General features: G+C 29.0%; 1 protein-coding gene across 10 annotated transcripts in view; it reads left to right on the top strand.

Moving 5' to 3' along the window:
• Nucleotides 1–17,857, top strand: part of LOC143044300 (ankyrin repeat and fibronectin type-III domain-containing protein 1-like) — a 188,991-nt gene extending 171,134 nt beyond the window's left edge. For all 10 annotated transcript variants that reach the window (XM_076216243.1, XM_076216244.1, XM_076216242.1 and 7 more), the window contains 16 exons: nt 683–761; nt 1,601–1,704; nt 4,022–4,155; nt 6,997–7,075; nt 9,582–9,695; nt 10,220–10,408; nt 11,023–11,139; nt 11,344–11,437; nt 11,881–12,016; nt 12,474–12,587; nt 12,986–13,204; nt 13,654–13,820; nt 14,176–14,297; nt 14,515–14,700; nt 14,905–15,005; nt 15,432–17,857. In XM_076216243.1, coding sequence (XP_076072358.1) covers nt 683–761; nt 1,601–1,704; nt 4,022–4,155; nt 6,997–7,075; nt 9,582–9,695; nt 10,220–10,408; nt 11,023–11,139; nt 11,344–11,437; nt 11,881–12,016; nt 12,474–12,587; nt 12,986–13,204; nt 13,654–13,820; nt 14,176–14,297; nt 14,515–14,700; nt 14,905–15,005; nt 15,432–16,154 — 2,678 coding nt within the window. In that variant the 3' untranslated portion in view covers nt 16,155–17,857. The remainder of the gene's footprint in view (nt 1–682; nt 762–1,600; nt 1,705–4,021; nt 4,156–6,996; nt 7,076–9,581; nt 9,696–10,219; nt 10,409–11,022; nt 11,140–11,343; nt 11,438–11,880; nt 12,017–12,473; nt 12,588–12,985; nt 13,205–13,653; nt 13,821–14,175; nt 14,298–14,514; nt 14,701–14,904; nt 15,006–15,431) is intronic.
• The last annotated feature ends 1,009 nt before the right edge of the window (nt 17,858–18,866 follow it).

Here is an 18,866-nt window from a genome sequence, read left to right as displayed (position 1 = left end):
TTGTCAAATTTAACAATAATTAATTGGCTTCACATAGATTATCATGATTAATGTGGTGTATGTTTTGTGATATTATTTGATTATAGATAATTTTTTTTTTTATTCTTAAATACTCATCATAAAAGCATACTTGTCAGTGGTGTTCAGACTAGCTTGTGTACGAGAAGTCAAGATAACAAACTGAACGGTCTGGTTGGAAAACTCTTGTGTAATTGTCTGTTGTTTTGTATTGCTAGCTTTGTACATTGAGCACATTTTAGATATCTTTTAATCATCACTTATCATGCTAATGAAAATCAATTGTTTAAAAACATGCTGATCACTAGTTGCAAATACTCTTCTCTTTTCAAGATTCTTTGACATCTTTTAGAACTGCTTAATTAGAGGACGAGGTTTTTTTTCAACGACCTTGACTACTCATGAAGGTCTTGCAAGGCCTTAGCACAGTTGGAAGCTTAATGAGCATTTCTTTTGATAGCCTGTGTGTTGCTTCTTTTAAATTCACAACACAAAGCAAACTGAATAAATTTAATACACGATTTTAAATTAAGATGAAGTGGAAATGCATTATGTAATTATCATGCACCTGGAAACACGATTTGAAATGACACGACAGGTAAATTGTAATGGATGATATGTATTGTTCAACAGATTATTAGATTGAATACTTTGTCCATTACAGCTTTGTTTGAAGTGGTAGAACAACAAGACATAGACTCTGTCAAGGCTATACTGGAAAGTCATACGGTTAATGTTAATAGGTAGGTTTACTTAAATTAAATGCTTGCTCACCATATTTACCGCCTGTAAATACTTTCCTTTATTTCCTGATACTGTGGATTAATTTATTTTCGTGGGTATAAATTTTCGTGGATTACTGAAAACTTGCAATTATTCGTGGATATTTGATTTTGTGATTTTGCCAGTCTTTGTATACAAAACCTATTGAAAATATGATATTTGTTAAACATTTGAATTCGAGGTTCAACTGGACCCATGAAACCCACGAAAATTGGTATCCAATGAATAATAATTTAATTTTGGATTGGCTGACGTTATTTTGTTATGAGCCCATAGACATAATTTAGTCATGTGATTGTGACGTCATCAACGTTTTTCATGGTTTTCTACGGTTTAAAATGGAATTTAGAATTAAATTATAAGAAATGACTGTAATATTTTTTCTGTCTTTTCGAAATAACATAAAAAATAATGAATCCACAGTACTCTTTTATCAGATTCAATATGTGTTTGACTGTTGGTGTTTTAATAGTAATATTTAAAAAAAATGTACAAATTTATTGAATTTTTAGAATTACATTTGTTTTAATACAGAGGGGGGGAGTTGCTTTCAATTTGCCAAAATAAGTCCTTTGTGAGTTTAAGAACAGTATCAGTCTTTTTTTTATCATTTAAAAAAATCAACTTGTGCATAACATTATTTTAATAACGTACAAGAAAAAATCATTTATAAATATCTTCTTATATTATATAAATGAGTATAAAATATTTTGCAGTTATCTCCCCTTATATATGTATCAATGTGAGATATTTCATGATTTAATCGCCAATTTTTGATCCTGTGATTTTTGTTTTCTAGTTTGAATGGTGAAAGATTAACTCCCCTTGATGTAGCAGTGATGACCAATAATATTCCAATGGCTAAGTTACTGCTGAGTTATGGTGCAAGAGAAAGTCCTATGTGTAAGTTCACTTTCTTCATTCATTCAATAAGCCTATTCCTTGAATGAGTTTCACGAAATAAGTAGTACAACTAAAATTGATCATAAGTATACTGAATCTTAGTCGTAAGTATTTTTGTATAACCCACTTTTTAGATATTCCTGTGGTTGGTATTAGAAACTTCTATCAAACTGTTGAAGTTTTAAAGTTGAATATGTTTTTGAAGTAGACATAAATATGGTTATGTCTGTTGCCTCTTATCTTGAAGTGTTTCGAAATAAAGTATATTTAACCATTTTCAAACTTATTTTGTATCTAAAAAGGGAATCTCTACTAAGGAAATCAAAGCTATTTTTTCTAAAAATAATTAAACATTCTACAAAGGATGTTACGTATTGTGTATGCTATATAGTTTACCTTGAAGGGACTAAATAAATTACCCAAAAATCATTGGTGCTGTTATTTCTAGTGTTCTCAAAATCAAAGATAGACTTTCATTTCATAATTTAGATCAACTTTTGGAATGCCTTGAAAACTACAAATATTCAAACAGAATATTTAAGTGAAAAGGAATCTGCCAAAAATGAGAATTTTTGTGGTCATTAGCTAGTTATAATATGAAATAACTTCGTAATATTTTGTTTGTTTCTTTGAATTTTCTCATACCACAAACATTGAACAATCATCCGGATAAACAAACACTCCTTTACTTAGCAAAACAAAACACTTTAAATCATGTTTTAATTAAAGAATGAAGACATTCTTAATAATTAAGTGAAGAAAATTATAAATTCTTAGTAATTAACTGGAGAGTTTTGTACCCAATGAAACTTAAATGCCCATTTGTCAGTAGGAAATATATGATGCATATTTCTTAGATCGCTTACAACATGCCTTACACTATAACTTTTGGATTAGTTAGTCAAAAATGTCTGTGATCTTCGTAGATTAAAAGAAAATATTACAAAAAGTGTATTTGTATTCTTAGATCTTGTAGGTTATTCCTCCTAAGATATATTTTGTTGTCAAATTTGGTCATTCCTTGCTTCTTTCATTCAAATTCATTGTATTTCTCATGGAAAAATTTGCAAAGATTTTAGGAAGTTTTAACTTTAAGCAGTAAGTCTTCTCTTGAAACTTATTAATATCATTTTAGACAATTTAAATGTATTCTCTGATAATTGCTCTATGATTATTCTTTATTGACTAAAAAGTCTTGTTAACATCTTATTTATTGAACAGAAAATCATAAAAATATACTTATGAACAAAAAGCAATTGAGAATATGATAGTGTTGCGTTTTCATCAAATATTTTAGATAGAGTTGCTGAGGTTAAAAAAAAACAACATAAAACAGGTTTGTTATGATAAAAAGATTGGGGAAATTTTGTATACATGTCCAAAATTCATGGTCAACTTATGAAAGCCCAGGGCTAAAGTAGTGTTTCAAATCACTTTAACGTTATATCACCGTTATTCATATGAAATATATTTATGATTAGGTATAGATTTATTACACCCCCTTTGGCAAGTAATAATTCTTTTCAAATTTATATGTCCTTACTTAGTTTCCAATTGAAGGAATATGTTGTATACATGTTAAATAACAAAGAGAATTTGGCAATTCTGTTATAACTATAATGCTATTAAGTTAATGTTATTTGTAAGTGGATGACTTGTTTCTTTGTATCAAATACAAAATTAGTCGGTTACGATATAAAAAAAGGTGTGAAAATGTCATTTAGTTCCACAAAAATTTGGTATAGGAATAGGATTTTTCATTTCGATACTGCTCAGATAATATGAGTGTGGAAGCTGAACTCTGAGAGGAAACAATAAAGTATGAACAAGTGTCTTAGATACTGTTGGATTGGTTTATATTCCTGATACCTGGTACCAATATATTTATATTCCTGATACCTGGTACCAATATATTTATATTCCTGATACCTGGTACCAATACATTTATATTCCTGATACCTGGTACCAATATTTGTGGATTGAGGAACAATTGTAATATTGTGGATACTTAGTGTTGTGGTTTTGATTAATTCTGTACTGAAATGCTTGTGGAAATGTAGCCTAAGATTCTTGGTTAACCACAAAAACATTAATCCACAGTAATTTTGGATGTTCAGATATACCAACTTATTGTTAAGGAAGAGGAATAGCGCTGGGTTAATACTTCTGAAAACTTCAGCCTTTCAAACAAGTGTTTTATCGAATGCCTTGTACAATTGTTATACATATACACGTACTGACAAAAAACTTCTGCAACAAAGTTAGCAAAGATACATGTTTATAATTAATTGAAAACTTTTCCTGTTTGTTATTATAGTTTTGAGGATAGACAGTAGATCAGCTAAGTTAGATGAACTGGTAATGGATGCAGAGAAACGGGTGGTAGATTTATCAGCAGCCATTCTCAATGCTTCAGCCAGCAGTGGATCTCTCTCAACTACGCAACAAAAGGTGGGTTGTCTTCTCTTGTCTTAAATTATTCTCAGAAATGTTTACTTATAAGTTTGCAGTAAAAGTAAAAGCTTCAGACATTTAGTAAAATTTAATTTGAAGTTTGATGCTTTTATGTAGAACTTCTTTATTTGTCTAAATAAGATACCAAGGGGAGATAACTGAAATATCTTCCACTTTTTATTCAAATATAATGAAAAATTGATTTATTGTTGGTGATTAGCACCACTACTGTTTTATCAGTTTTTATTTGAGGAGGAAGTCAAGAGTACCTTCAGAGGGTTAAGAAATGGAACTGATCATTTCAGTGTTATAATTTGGTTAAGATGTTACTGGTATTGTAATGTTCTGTTGTCATACAACAATTTTCTGTATTGACAGAAAGTCTTCACCTGTATTTTATCCTATGTATTGATACATTCCTCGGATGATGGTACTTCTATGCTCAAAACCTACTAAGGGTCATGAGTTCAATGTTTAGTAGGTCAAAATTATACCTTTAATCAGATAAGCTTAACAACTGTTACCTTAGATATGAAAAAAGACTATTTATATTTCATAATAATAATTTAGATTCTATCAAATGTTTATTGTGATGATCAGCATGGAACACCTTGTTAAAATAACATTATTGTCAAAGCATATTATTTCATCAAAATGTTTTAATTTTCTCCTTTTAAATGACTGTTTGGTTCAGTCCACAGTAGGTCCTTCAAAAACGACCAGATGTTTATACTGTTCAATATAAAACTATAGCTTAATTCAAATTGGATTTTGCAAATAAAATTTATCAACTTTTTAAAGCAGTATTTTCTTTTAATTTTTGTTTAAATTCTCACTTTGCTGTTCAAGTTACAGTGATCAATTCTGAGATTTTGACATTTTACATATTTAGTTGAAGTGATTATGTAAGTTTTTACATAATTGATATATTATGATTTTACATGTCAATCAAATGACATGAATGGATATGCAATGTTATTATTATTTGCATAATTTACCTGTAATAAGTCTGAAAATGGATACCTGTCAATCAACAAGTTATAAGCCATTAATTAAGTAATGTGATCATTAATTAAAATTCCATTCATTTAATTAGGTTAATTGGTAAGATATTATAATTAAATGTACTTTTACAAGTGTCACTTGTAGATATTGCATGAAAGTGTAATTGGAAAGATTATTTCAATCTTATTCAAATTACATCATGAAGTTTGACTTACATAATGTAGCAGATTTTTGTTTTAATTATATTGATTATCATTTTTAAACAAATATTAAACTTTTTGTTCTTCAGAAAGGTATGTTATATATTTTACTGGCTTAAGCTAAAACTTCTTTTGAGTTAATGGGGAACTAAAAGGATAAGTAATATGTTAGTAAAGTTCTAAATACAATTTAAACAATAATTCTGTTATTAAATAAGTAAAAGGTGAAAAGATTTATAATGCATAATACATTTACAATGACTTGTAACAAAAATACATAGTTCATATTTATGTAATATTGGTGTTTCAATCTGAATGTAAAATATCATGTTTTAAAATAGCCATTAATATTTCTTTACTTTGGGTAATTAAAGTTTTAATCTTTTAGATAAAGCTATTTTGATGGTATCACTTAGTATTAAGGGATATATGTCTTAAACTGTCACCAAAGCCCACTTTCTTGATAACTTTAAATTATGTGTAAACAATAATGTTTTGATGTGTGGAAAACCATGTTTGAAATCAACACATGAAAACAATAGAAAAACTGTTCTTTAATTCTTTTGTTTATGTTGTTAATCCATTGAATAATCAAAGATAAAAATACTATATGTACGACACCTTTAATCATAGATAATCTTTTCACAAAATATTTTCGTGCCATGTGGACCGTTGGTGTTAGAATGACTAAGATTTATTATAACACAGAAGACGATCAACTTTGCTTGGATTTTTATATATTCCATAATTGGTAAAGTTACTGTTTTTTTATGCACTTTAAGATGTCAAAAGTGGCTTATTTAGTTTTAAAATGCATTTAATTACTGAATCCATGTGCATTTTGTTGATTAATGCGATTTGGTGTTGGTTGTACAAACAAAAGTCTTTCCTATGTAAAGAAGTTGCACAAAACTGTTATCTGTAAAATTTCCCCATTTGTATTGTTCAGTTGAATCATGTACCTATAAATGGACGAAATCGTGTAGCATTTACAGATAATGGGAGTTACTTTAACTTTGAATAATCCCCATATAAAAATTCAATTTGAAAGATTTTTTTTGCACGTTTTTTAAATTCAAAGTTTTACTAAAGATAAAAGATGATAAATTAGGCTGCAATGAACTGTCAATTTATTTATTGGCTCACAGTGATTAAGGCCTTTTTGCACTTATGCAATGTAAAGTAAATATCAATCGTTCAATTGTATTAATTGAAGGTCAGAAACTCCAATATAACATAGTAAACCCTTGTTTTTCCTAATAAAAAAGCCCAGATCAATTGAATCTGAATTATTAGGTCATCTATAGTTGCTTTTATATTTTTTACAGTTTTGTTCATGTCTAATTGAAAAATAATGTTTTGTGTATGTGGACATGTTGTACGAGGAAGAGATGCATTCCTTAAACTTTGTTTACAAAACGAAATCGTTAGATCATAGAAGTTATTTACTTAAAATGATCTAGTTTGTCAATGTGGTCTATTGATGAAGATGTTGAAATATAGTGACATTCACTTCAGGATGGAAGCACAACAACATTGGGTAATAAAAATATTTAAAAAAAAATAATTCTATATGATTTCTTGATTTTATAATTTAACTTAACTTGACGCAAGTTACTTTTTTATTTTTCAGGAGAATGAGAAGCAGTTAAGTCACTGGGAGTTCAGACACAAGTTATTAAAAAGAATGAAAGCTGGATACGATCATGCAAGTAAGTCAAAGTAAAAGGTAGATTTTCAAAGGTTCAAGTTATTCTTGGCATGAAAAAAATGTTTGGATTCCAGGGTATAATTTGTGCTTTGCTACTTTGTCTACATAAATCTTATCAGTGAAAAAAAAAGTCATATGTGATTGTACTAGAAAAAATTGTAGATTTGAACATATTAAGTATTGAGACTGGTATGATTTGTCCGTCATGTATGGTCATGATAATTAGATTTGACGAGTCAAGTCCCACAGGTCTTGTTCATTTGAAGGCTTATTATTTAGGGATAAGCATGGTACTTATAAAGATATAAAACATCTTGAATAGTACTAAAATGTTCTTGATGGGTCTCTTTAAGCTCAAGTGTACTTATGGACATTTTATAATTTTAACAACAGGGGTCTAAATGAATAGAGTAATTGATGATTGACAATGGTGCTTAAAAAAGACTAAATTATATCATTAATATTGATTATATGTCAAATTTTAAATCCATTTGAATTTCAAATAAAGTTTGAAATTTTGAAGGATAAGACCTTCATTTTGGGTAAAAGAATTACGTGTGCAAATATTTGATCATTTACTTGTGGTAAATACTTTACAATAAAAAGTGGTCTCCTTGTATAAGAGAGTAAATTATCATTATAAATATTGGATTTATTTTTCAAATGTAGATAGAATTTTGAAATTTGAATTCAACTGCTCTTGTTCTTCATTTGGATTAAAGTAATTTTGCTTTTTCATACAAACAGTATTCTTACAGAATCAAATTCCATTCTCATTTTGAGGTTACTTAAGTTTCATATTACAAATTTGTACGGCAAAGGAAAAAGATTGAAAAAAATACAACATTCATTTGCCATCTAACAAAAAAACATTGATAAATAATAAATGACGAATTAAAAGAAAGGACAAGTGCAGAGAAGGGGATTTTTACACTTTTAACATAAACTTCTCTTATCTGTATCTACAAAAGACACCTTACTAAACAAACAGAAACAACAAAAAGCTTTTTGTCGAGCCTTCGACTTTAGTCGAAAAAGCGAGACTAAGCGATCCTACATTCCGTCGTCGTCGTCGTCGTCGGCGGCGTCCACAAATATTCACTCTGTGGTTAAAGTTTTTGAAATTTTAATAACTTTCTTAAACTATACTGAATTTCTACCAAACTTGGACAGAAGCTCGTTTATGATCATAAGAAAGTATCAAGAAGTAAATTTTGTAAAAATAAAATTCCATTTTTTCCGTATTTTACTTATAAATGGACTTAGTTTTTCTGCGAGGAAACATTACATTCACTCTGTGGTTAAAGTTTTTAAAATTTTAATAACTTTCATAAACTATCCTTGATTTGTACCAAACTTGGACAGAAGCTTGTTTATGATCATAAGATAGTATCAAGAAGAAAATTTTGTAAAAAAATAAATTTCCACTTTTCCGTATTTTACTTATAAATGGACTTAGTTTTTCTGCGAGGAAACATTACATTCACTCTGTGGTTAAAGTTTTTAAAATTTTAATAACTTTCATAAACTATCCTTGATTTGTACCAAACTTGGACAGAAGCTTGTTTATGATCATAAGATAGTATTAAGAAGAAAATTTTGTAAAAATAAATTTCCACTTTTCCGTATTTTACTTATAAATGGACTTAGTTTTTCTGCGAGGAAACATTACATTCACTCTGTGGTTAAAGTTTTTAAAATTTTAATAACTTTCATAAACTATCCTTGATTTGTACCAAACTTAGACAGAAGCTTGTTTCTGATCATAAGATATTATTCAGAAGTAAACTTTGCAAAACAAAAATTCACTTTTTCCGTATTTTACTTATAAATGGACTTAGTTTTTCTTCCAGTTAACATTACATACAGTCTGCAGTTTAAGTTTATAAAACATTTATTAGATTCATAAACTATCCTGGATTTTTTACCAAACTTGGAAGCTTCTTTCAATCAAAAGACAGTATCGAGAGGGAAATTTTTATTGATGTTTTTCCTCATTTTTGTTGAGTCTGCGATTAACAGCAAACGTAGGCGAGACACTGGGTTCCGTGGAACCCTTATGAATTTTTTTGTTACTTATCAAATCACAATTGTTAAAAGATTTTGCAAGTAACTGGGAGAGGACAATATACCATAAATCTCTTGCTTTATTTATCTTTATACAAACGAGCCCACTTTACCTCTGTTTACTTTCTAAGGTAGAGATTATTTAGGTACATGTTTCTATCAATGCATTGGGATAAAATCTTAAAATGTCGTTTATTGACTCAATTCGTAAGTAAAATAATTTTGGAGTTTTGTAAACCAAATAATATTTTTTAAATGGTAATTTTTTTTTACTATCTGTTTGTAAATGCAATTAACAAGATTTTACAAAAATTATTGCAGCATCTTAAAATTGAAAACAATAAATTAGATTGAATATAGTTATAACCTAAAGAAATAGATTTGTATATAGATTTTCTTTGTTAATAGCATTATAGAACTGTGCATTTTGTTATTTTCAGGAATGCCCGACCCTCCAAGTTATGTGAGTTTGACAGTTGCCAGTAGTTCATCTTTACTTGTACGATTTGACGAGCCTCTTAATCATAATGGTGCAGTTGTTACTAAATATAAAGGTATCTAGAATTTAGTCAAAAGTCTAGGCTCCCAGTAGATTTTTTTTCCGATAATTTTTTTTTTTTCGTTAAATAAAGGGAAACATGTTTTGAAAAATTTGAAATTAATAAAATTTATGACTAATTTAAGTGTATTAAGTCTGGTACCTCTATACGTCACATCAGTACAAATAATATATTGTACAGTGGTATAACACTGAAACTTTAAAGCTTTTATGTAAATTGTCAAGACATCTTGGTTTTACTTAGTGGTATTTTTTTCTATATGATTACATCTAACACCATTTTACAATAATATTTTATATTTGATGTACTCATCAGATGAAACGTGTATTTAGAATTTTAAAATAAATTGTCCTATTTATATTGTTTGTCCTAGTCATTGATTTGTCATTAGTTTAGCGTTCATAAATGTTATCTGTGCTCTATTGAGAGTACTGGTTGCCATTATTTTTTTTTATAACATTGACTACCTACAGGAGTAAAATAAACCAGTCATTGCATTAATCTGATTCTGTTTACAGTTGAATGGAGTTGTTTTGAAGACTTTATGCCATTAGCTGGAGAGAGCATTGTGGAGAATATGAGACAGTTAGAGTATGAGATTGAAGGTCTGGCTAAGGGTAACAGATACTATGTTCGAGTGGCAGCATGGAATATGAAGGGATACAGTCCATATTCTTCAGCAAAACCTTCATATGCTGTACCATCAAGTAAGTTACTTGTGTGAAATTCAATATCAATTGATATGAAATATAATGCCTATATCTTTTTAGAGCCAGTTTTAAAGTGATTTTTTTTTTCACCAACTGATAGTCCTGTCTTTTTTTTTTTTAAATGACATTAATTGTCTCAGTGTTAAACCAAATATTTTCTTACTTCATTAGGCAAGTAGATCTGTAATACTTATAACTTATATAAATTGTGTCCAGAGATGTTACTTCTGTGATGTTACCTAGTGACCGGTCACTTACTTGTGTGAGATATTGCTCCAGTTATGTTACAAAGTCACCTGTGTCTTTCTGACACAATTGAATAGACATCTATTAAAGAAAAAAGAATTTGATTATCAAGAAAGTCATTAAAAGGTTGCTTTTAGAAATATACTGTTGATGACATATATAAAAGTAAAATAAACAATAGAATACAACAGATTGTGTATATATTGACAAATAAATGTGAAATTACGACAATGAAAAAAACAAACAAATTTGTCATTCTTAAAACATATTGACAAAAAAATGTGAAATGAAAAAAAATAAGTTAAAATAAAACTACGTCAACATGTTGAAGGTTAAGAGAAATAATATCATGTTTTCATCTGCAGGTTGGAGAGATGTAGACGGAAATGCAATGTCTCGAACAGAAGGAAAAAATAAATTAATGGACGAATTATTCTCCCAGGTGAAACATTTGCGGCCTCCAGATGCATCAGAACTAAAAGGTATTGTTAAGTTATTTTAATAGGATATTTGTTATTACTATCACTGGTAATAAACACAGTCATTATCCATTAGTTCAAAAAATAAGATCAGATTTCAAGGTTGTGTACCTTTAATGTTATTGGAAATTATTTCTCCGAGGCTTATTTAATTCAATATTGTACTGAATCCAAATTATAATTTAATGGGAGACAACTCTATTTCAGAAAATACCGGTGGTGATTCCCCACAACAAAGAAAGAGAAAAAGTATTAAAAATCTGTTTACCTCAGCTCCAAAGTTTTATAAAACATTAAAACGGTAAGTTTATAGCAAGAAGATTATTTGAAATTTTACAAATCGACTTTACATATACCAGTATTTGTTGATTTATGCGATTGAATATATTTTGTTTATTCATGGCAAATTTACATTATAAAAGTTTTATTGCCAATGAAGATTCCAAGTGTCAGGCAATTGTGGCTTTAGCAATCAAATCATGACCAGAAAATTTTAACTATATGCACCTAAATAAAATCCAATGGAACAGTGCTTTTATAGCTGTTCTTTATCTGAAACTCGCTTATTTTCAATTTTTTATCTATTTTATACATACAGTTAGGAGTTTGTATATTATTTTTCTTAAAATATAAATAAATTGAGAGTTTGATATACAGCATCACAGAACATTGCACAAAACCAAACATAAGAGTCGTTTTTAATGTGACACAAGTAATAATTTGCTTTATTTATTAAAATTTCAGTGGAGTTTATTTAGCTTGCCTATTATACAATGGTGACAAAGTTCTGGTGACGGGAGATGACCAGTTACCAATAGTAGAGGTGGATGAGAATTTCTCAGGACCAAGTGTCTACAATGATTTTCATTGGCTGATGAAGGTGAGTTGAATTATGTATTAAATTTAAATTAAAAAAGGAAAAGTATAAAACCCAACAACAAAAGAATTATAAGATTAACACTGATACTTGTTACCCAATATGTGGGTCTGATAATTCCAAACCAAATTCTAAGTTCATTATTCTCAACCATCTAAATTATGCACACAAACTTTAAACTTTCGTACATATTCTTGCTGTTTGACATGGTGTCCATTCCCAATAACTTCTTTTGCAAAAAAATCATTGGATGAGGAAAAGAGAAGCAGTTTCAACACAATGAGGACTAATAAGAAAACAAAAGCAGAGTAATGGTATAACCTGCATAAGGCAGTCCTAAATTGGCAGAGTTTTCGGCAAAAAAAGAAAAGAATATTGAGTTTATAAGAATAAATAGTTTAAATATATGCTATGAATATTTTTTTATGCTTTGTAATGATTTTGTGATTTGATATTGTAGGTATCGTGTACCTGGGAGGATGTCAAGTCGTTACGACAAGATATGGATAAAAATACTAGTGCTGGAACCATGCATTTTAGGAGTAAACTTTTACAGGCTGTTTCTATTATGCAGGTTAGTAGTGAGACAAATAGGAGATTATTCTTAGTACATAAAATGTTTCCTGAATATACTTTTGATAAAGTGGAGAAAATTGAGAATGACATTTTGCATGATTTAAGTTTTCTTTGGAAACAAACCAATATTGTTTTTCATGTAAGGGAATAAATTTACTGTGTAATAGTATTAATAATACTATTCAAATGATGTGTAGTGTTATAAAATTTAGGGAAAATGAATACAATAAATTGTTTCACCCAAGCTAAAGGTTTAATAAATTATACAGAATTTGTTTATTTTTTCCAATCTGCAAATCATATTCATTTATCTCTTTCTAGCTTACATGTTGATTACTTAATTTCTTCTTATACTTTATAGAACAAATTCATATGAATTGTTGTCTTTTATTTCAGAGCTCTTTAGGTGTACAAGATATAGGTCAGTTTCATTTTAAACCATTGAAGGACCCCAATGGATGTATAATACTAACTACGGTGTGCAATATTAAAGATCCAAAGACTGTCATCCTGGGGTCAGGGAGGTGGATCAGCTTTGCCAAATTATTACGGAGATCCTCGGCAGCATTACAAGAATTACAAGATTCTCCTGACGTTTTACACTCGTCTATAGGTGTAAGTATTCTTTACTAAAGAATCAAAAGGCCTGTGGGGGTATTGTTTGGATTTTATTATATATCAGATTGTTTTTGTCTTGAATTTTTGTTTATGCTTTGGGTGTCAGAAAAGTCAAATAAGTCTTCACAAATAAAAATTTACAATTATATGTACACATCAAACATGAATTTTCATCAAATGTTTTAGTGATTTCTTAAAGCATGAATCATATGATGGGGAATGACTTATAAATGGCAATTTAGTACAAAAAATTAATCAGGCTAAAAAGTTTTGTAATTAAATAGAAGAAAACTTATAAATGGCAACTTAGTACAAAAAATAAAACACAAAAAGTTTTGCAATAAAAAAAAAAGTAAAGTAAAGGAAGAAAACTTCAATTTTGAAATATAAAATTATTTTAAGATTTTATTGAAGGGAGATAATTCATTTCTGTTTTTATTTTTTAGGAGATGATTTTGTACCACCAAGTCAGCACTATCCCTCTAGCCAAAGGACTGTACATATGTTACCTGAAGTTACAAGTGGCTGTTGATCTCATACAAGTTCTCGTACCTAAAAAAGCACCAAACGTTCTTCCATATGTCAAAGTCAGAGACTGTCCTAATGTTTCAAGGTACATTATCAAAATTATTCAATGAATTATTTTAGTTGATTTCATAAAAGTGACTATGGTCTAGATTACAAACTGCAGACTTCATATTTCAGTACTGGTATCTCCTTTTATTCACATAAAAATTTCCATTTTGAAATTTAGGCTATTGAAATGTGAACCTTTGAAAAACTTTTTTAAAACCATTAAGAGAAAGATATAATGTTTTTTTTCTAATTTTAAACAGTTATTGTGTTATGGATGAATGCATTATAATATATTGAATTTAATATTCAACAAATTTTTCATCTCTTATGTTATCTCTCTGATCTTTCTTCTCTTTAATATCTAACCTAAGTCTAATCTTCCTATTTTCCAGAGAAGAATGGGAATGGTTACAAACAATCAATGCAGATCAGCATGTGGCGCCACCTACAAGTACTCAAGAACAGTTTCGCAATCAAATAAACCATTCTACAAATAAGCTGTTTAGCATGTTAGGTAAGTTAATTTGATCAAACACTTCATATTTATTGTATTTAAGAGATGTTAGTTTTTTTCTTCATAAATTTAATTCAATTATTTTGGAAAAGTTGATATTGTTTTTTCTTGTTTAAAAATTATGTAAACCTTTAAAAAAATAAATAAAGATGTATTTAAAAATAAAAAAATTAGGGGAAAACAATAAATTTAATGGTTTATTTTCTTTATTTTCCAGAAGTATCAGAGAATATGGCTGGCAGTCATAGATTATATGATTTAGAAGTGATGGAGTTTAGTAATGATGTTACATTCCTGTTGGTGCTGCCCCCTGTTGAGGATGTCTGTATTGTACCAGGTCAACGTGACCTACTTACAGAGAAGAGAGATTTTATGTTGCTTCCAGTTCAAGTTTTTGAAATGAGTAAGTGGAAGGGAGACAACGTAAAAGTAGGAAACTATAATTTTGCAATCCTAAAACTTTTTCTTTCCTATGTAAAGCAGTTAAAAGAGTGCAATGCAAATATTACTTTAATGATTCACCAGTAATGTTAATGTAAAAAGGTAAAAATTCCAATATTTTTTTGAAAACACATATATTAATTTCTTTCTTTCTTTTCTTCAACAGTTCATATGTGTACATACAGACCTGATTTGATTGGTCGATATGCAAGGTTATCAGCTGTATTGGAAATGGACGTCAGTCTAGCACAGCAGGCACAACGTGAGGTATGTAACATTTCTGGAAGATTCTGATATGTATTCACTTAGAAATATTGTACTTTACATCTAAATACACATTAAACACAAATAAAATCCTCAGCTTTACAGAATTATATCTGTAAAATTTGTTATCAAGAAATGTATGAAGAGATACATAAAAGACATGGCTTACTATATAGTAAAGGTTAAGCTAATTGTTGAAGGCTGTACAATGATCTATAGTTTCTTACATCCACATCATTTAGTCTCATTGGCAATCATTACACATTTCCCAATTTTTATCTTGAACGAAATTTTTTTCCATAAGACATAATCAAATAAAATACATGTGAATGGTGTAATGAGATTTTTTTGTGTATCAAATATTCAAATTGTTGAATTCCTATTTATGATTTGCAAAAAAACAAATTCTGACTAAATTTTATATTTTAGGCATTTTCTGATGAAGAAGTGAATGGTACCAGAGATAGAGTTGACAGATTAAACAGTTTACAGCAATCTTTAGATCGTTCCTGGAAAGGTACACGTTGGATCATGGATTTAATTACATTTGCAAGAGACAAGTCATCACGAGGTGGCATACCGTGTAGTATGTTAGACAATTCCTCTAATGACGCATTCTCACCAAAGATAAACGATGACAATGTGTTCGACAATAATAACTCTCATCCTAGTTGTGGATCAGCAGGTTGTGATTCAAATGAGATCAGTGTTGGTAAAGACAATCGAAAAATTGCTAAATTTTACGACCCAAATGAAGAAGTGTCAAAAAATAATGGGCATGTGCAAAAAGAATCTTCACATTCATCGTCGGGAATTTTACAAGTGTATGTGGCATATGAAACAGGACTATCAAAAGGAACGCGAGTAAGACTTCATGTGACGGAAAAAACTACAGCACGAGAAGTTGTGACGCTTGTTGTGAAACAATTAAATAAAGCAGTGACTTCTAAAGGCAAATGTGGTCCTATTTATGGAGAGGATGAACTTGATAAATTCTGTCTGGTGGCTGTGATAGGTGCTAGAGAAAGGATACTGAGAGACGATTATCATCCATTACAATTACAAAATCCATGGACTAAAGGAAAATTATATGTCAGAATGAAACGCAATTTATTAGCTGCCATTCAACAGGGTCATGCAACAGAAGTATAGCATGATGGCATTATCTCTTTCATATTTAAAAGGTTATCATTTGTTCAGTGCTTTCATATTTCCATATCATTTATACTATACAAGTGTGATAAATCGGTGATAGAACTTTTCTTTTTTTGTCTTTTTTTTTATACGAATGATGACTTTATATACTGGTACTAATGTACCTAATTGACTGTGATGCAGTATTTTGTAAGTTGATGGTTGTAATTTGTTGAGTTTAATGAATTTAATTAGTGCAGAACAAGGAATTTGATCATGTTGATGTAGGAGAAAATGTATTTGTTATTGTGTATTGCAACTTTATTTATTTTGGTAAATGTTATTAAGAGTCAATATTTATTAAAGGAAACAAAATACTCATTTTATTGTGAGGAAATTTCTTCATTATTTATATCATAACTGATTCATAGTATGATTATGGAAACAATATCTTCAAAAACGATGGTAATTTTTTTTTATTTGAAATTTCTGAAATCAAAGACGGTTATAATGTTTAATTTGAAATTCAGAAGTCGAAAACTATCATAATCTTAATTCGAAAGTGAAAATTTAAAAATATTTTATGTTACACATTTCAATGTACTGTACATCATTTCGTTCACATATATTTTTTTTGCTTAATTACTCATAAAAACCTAGTCAAGCCATATTATAAGTAGACTTTAACCAATGTCTAATAACTAGTCAAGTCACTTTAAACAAATGACGTTGATTCCATCCACATTATTTAATTTTCATCTTTTTGTTGGTATCCATTAATTAATGTTTTCTCGATCATCTTGGGATATGACGTGCAATCAAAATACTGTGAAATTATGCAAAATTTGAATGAGTACCATGGGCATTGAATGTGACCAAGCAAACAACATGTATTAACTTTCTGATATAAGTCTTTTACTTATTTTTATAAGTTTTGTATCTTATATGAGTTACCTAGTTAATCACTTTTAAAAAATGAAGAAAACATTTTGTAAATCAGTTTTCAAAGAATTTGGTCGGAGATGGACACTCCACTGGCCCATGTAGTTTTTTGTCTGAATATCTCAAAATGAAAAATGTTCCAACAGATTTAGGCATGCATACACATAGTATCTAACGAATATTCATGATTTCACAGTATCACTAATTTTCTTCCATAATGAATTGTTTAATGAATTGTTTTGATTTATACAGTTATATGTAGGAAGCTTGTTATGCTAGGTACATGTATTAAGAAATTAGGTTTTGCAATGTATTTTCACACAGAGCAGTTTAGGAAATAAGATCTTTGTCTCTTTACTGTTTATTTTTTGTCTATAAACTATTCCATTGAGTCTTTCTAAAATTTTGAAGAACTGATAATTTTTTTTTATTTTAATATTTTTATACACGTAAATGACCTACGGGAAAATAACTTTGATAATAAAAAAGGGATGATTATATTTAATTGAAAGTAAAGTATGAAGAAAAAATTATGAGAACCTCAATGTCAGTTTTACTTTGATTTCTCAGTTCCTTAAAAGAATAACATTGCACCAAAAATATTGTTCTTAATTTATAACCAAAGTATAATTAAGACCAATATGTCTGTGATTTGTCACAGAAAACAATTTTTTTCCCATGCAACATACATTTGTACATGTATTTTTGTACATTAGCCAGCTATTTATGAGTTGTAATGACTTTGAATTGTTAACAGTTAAATAAAACATTAAAATCAATTTTTGTGTTATTATGATTCCAGAATACACAAATATGTGGTAAGTTTCACCTAAAATGGTTGAAGGGAAGGAAGATCTTTGTTTCTACATTGGATAAGATATAGAACTGGACATTATACAGTTTTTTACTTTTTATTCAGTTGATACAATGACTCATCAACCCAAGATATATGATATTTTCTGAGGCCAACAACAGTCTGTCAGTCTAGCAAATCAGTTTTCTTGACTTTTTTTCTTCATGATTGAAGATATTGGTTTGATATTTGGTGTATTGTTTTATTATGACATGTTGCAGATCAAATTAAAATTTTGTTCTTGTCTGATGATTTTTGCAGAGTAAAGGTCCTTAGACTTAGAAAATTCACTTTTTTCATCATGCTTGATGATACTGACTGGATGTTTGTTATAAAGGTTTCACAATGACTTGTAAGACTTTTGTTCCAGTACAATGAATTTCAAACCAGTAGGTGACTTTGTATTGCAATACTCTCAAAATGCTTGTTATACTAAATATATCATCTGATTTTGCAGTTGCTAATTTTCATTAGTGAAATATTCATTGTTTTCTCAAAACATACACCTAAACAAGAAAAAGTTAAAAACTAGAATTTACATGATGTCATAAACCTATGTCATTGACGTTGCCTTGGAATATCTATGATTAGGTACACAGACGCTGTCCCAAATCTTGTATGGTCTTATTATGATATTTTAGTAAATAGATTTCTTATACTTTTTAAAGTGAATGCGAAAACAGAAAAAAATTATAGCCTATTATAAAATGTATTGACACTTATTACAGAAAAACAACAAACACGATGTCTCTGTCTTTTTGGTATTTGTTGTGTTGTTTGATTGCTCTCACATTGATGTACACCCCTTGTCAATTTTAGGGGTGCTGTTTTCAGCCACAGTTTGAACAATGTAAAAGTTTGTGAATATTTCAGGTTATAGGGAACCACTAGTTTAAGAGCATGATAATTGGTATACAGTTGTAACAGCATTGGCA

Source organism: Mytilus galloprovincialis, chromosome 9, assembly GCF_965363235.1.
Source record: "Mytilus galloprovincialis chromosome 9, xbMytGall1.hap1.1, whole genome shotgun sequence".
Lineage (NCBI taxonomy): Eukaryota > Metazoa > Mollusca > Bivalvia > Mytilida > Mytilidae > Mytilus > Mytilus galloprovincialis.
The sequence above is the reverse complement of the archived record's forward strand: the minus strand, read 5'-3'. Positions and strand labels throughout refer to the sequence as shown.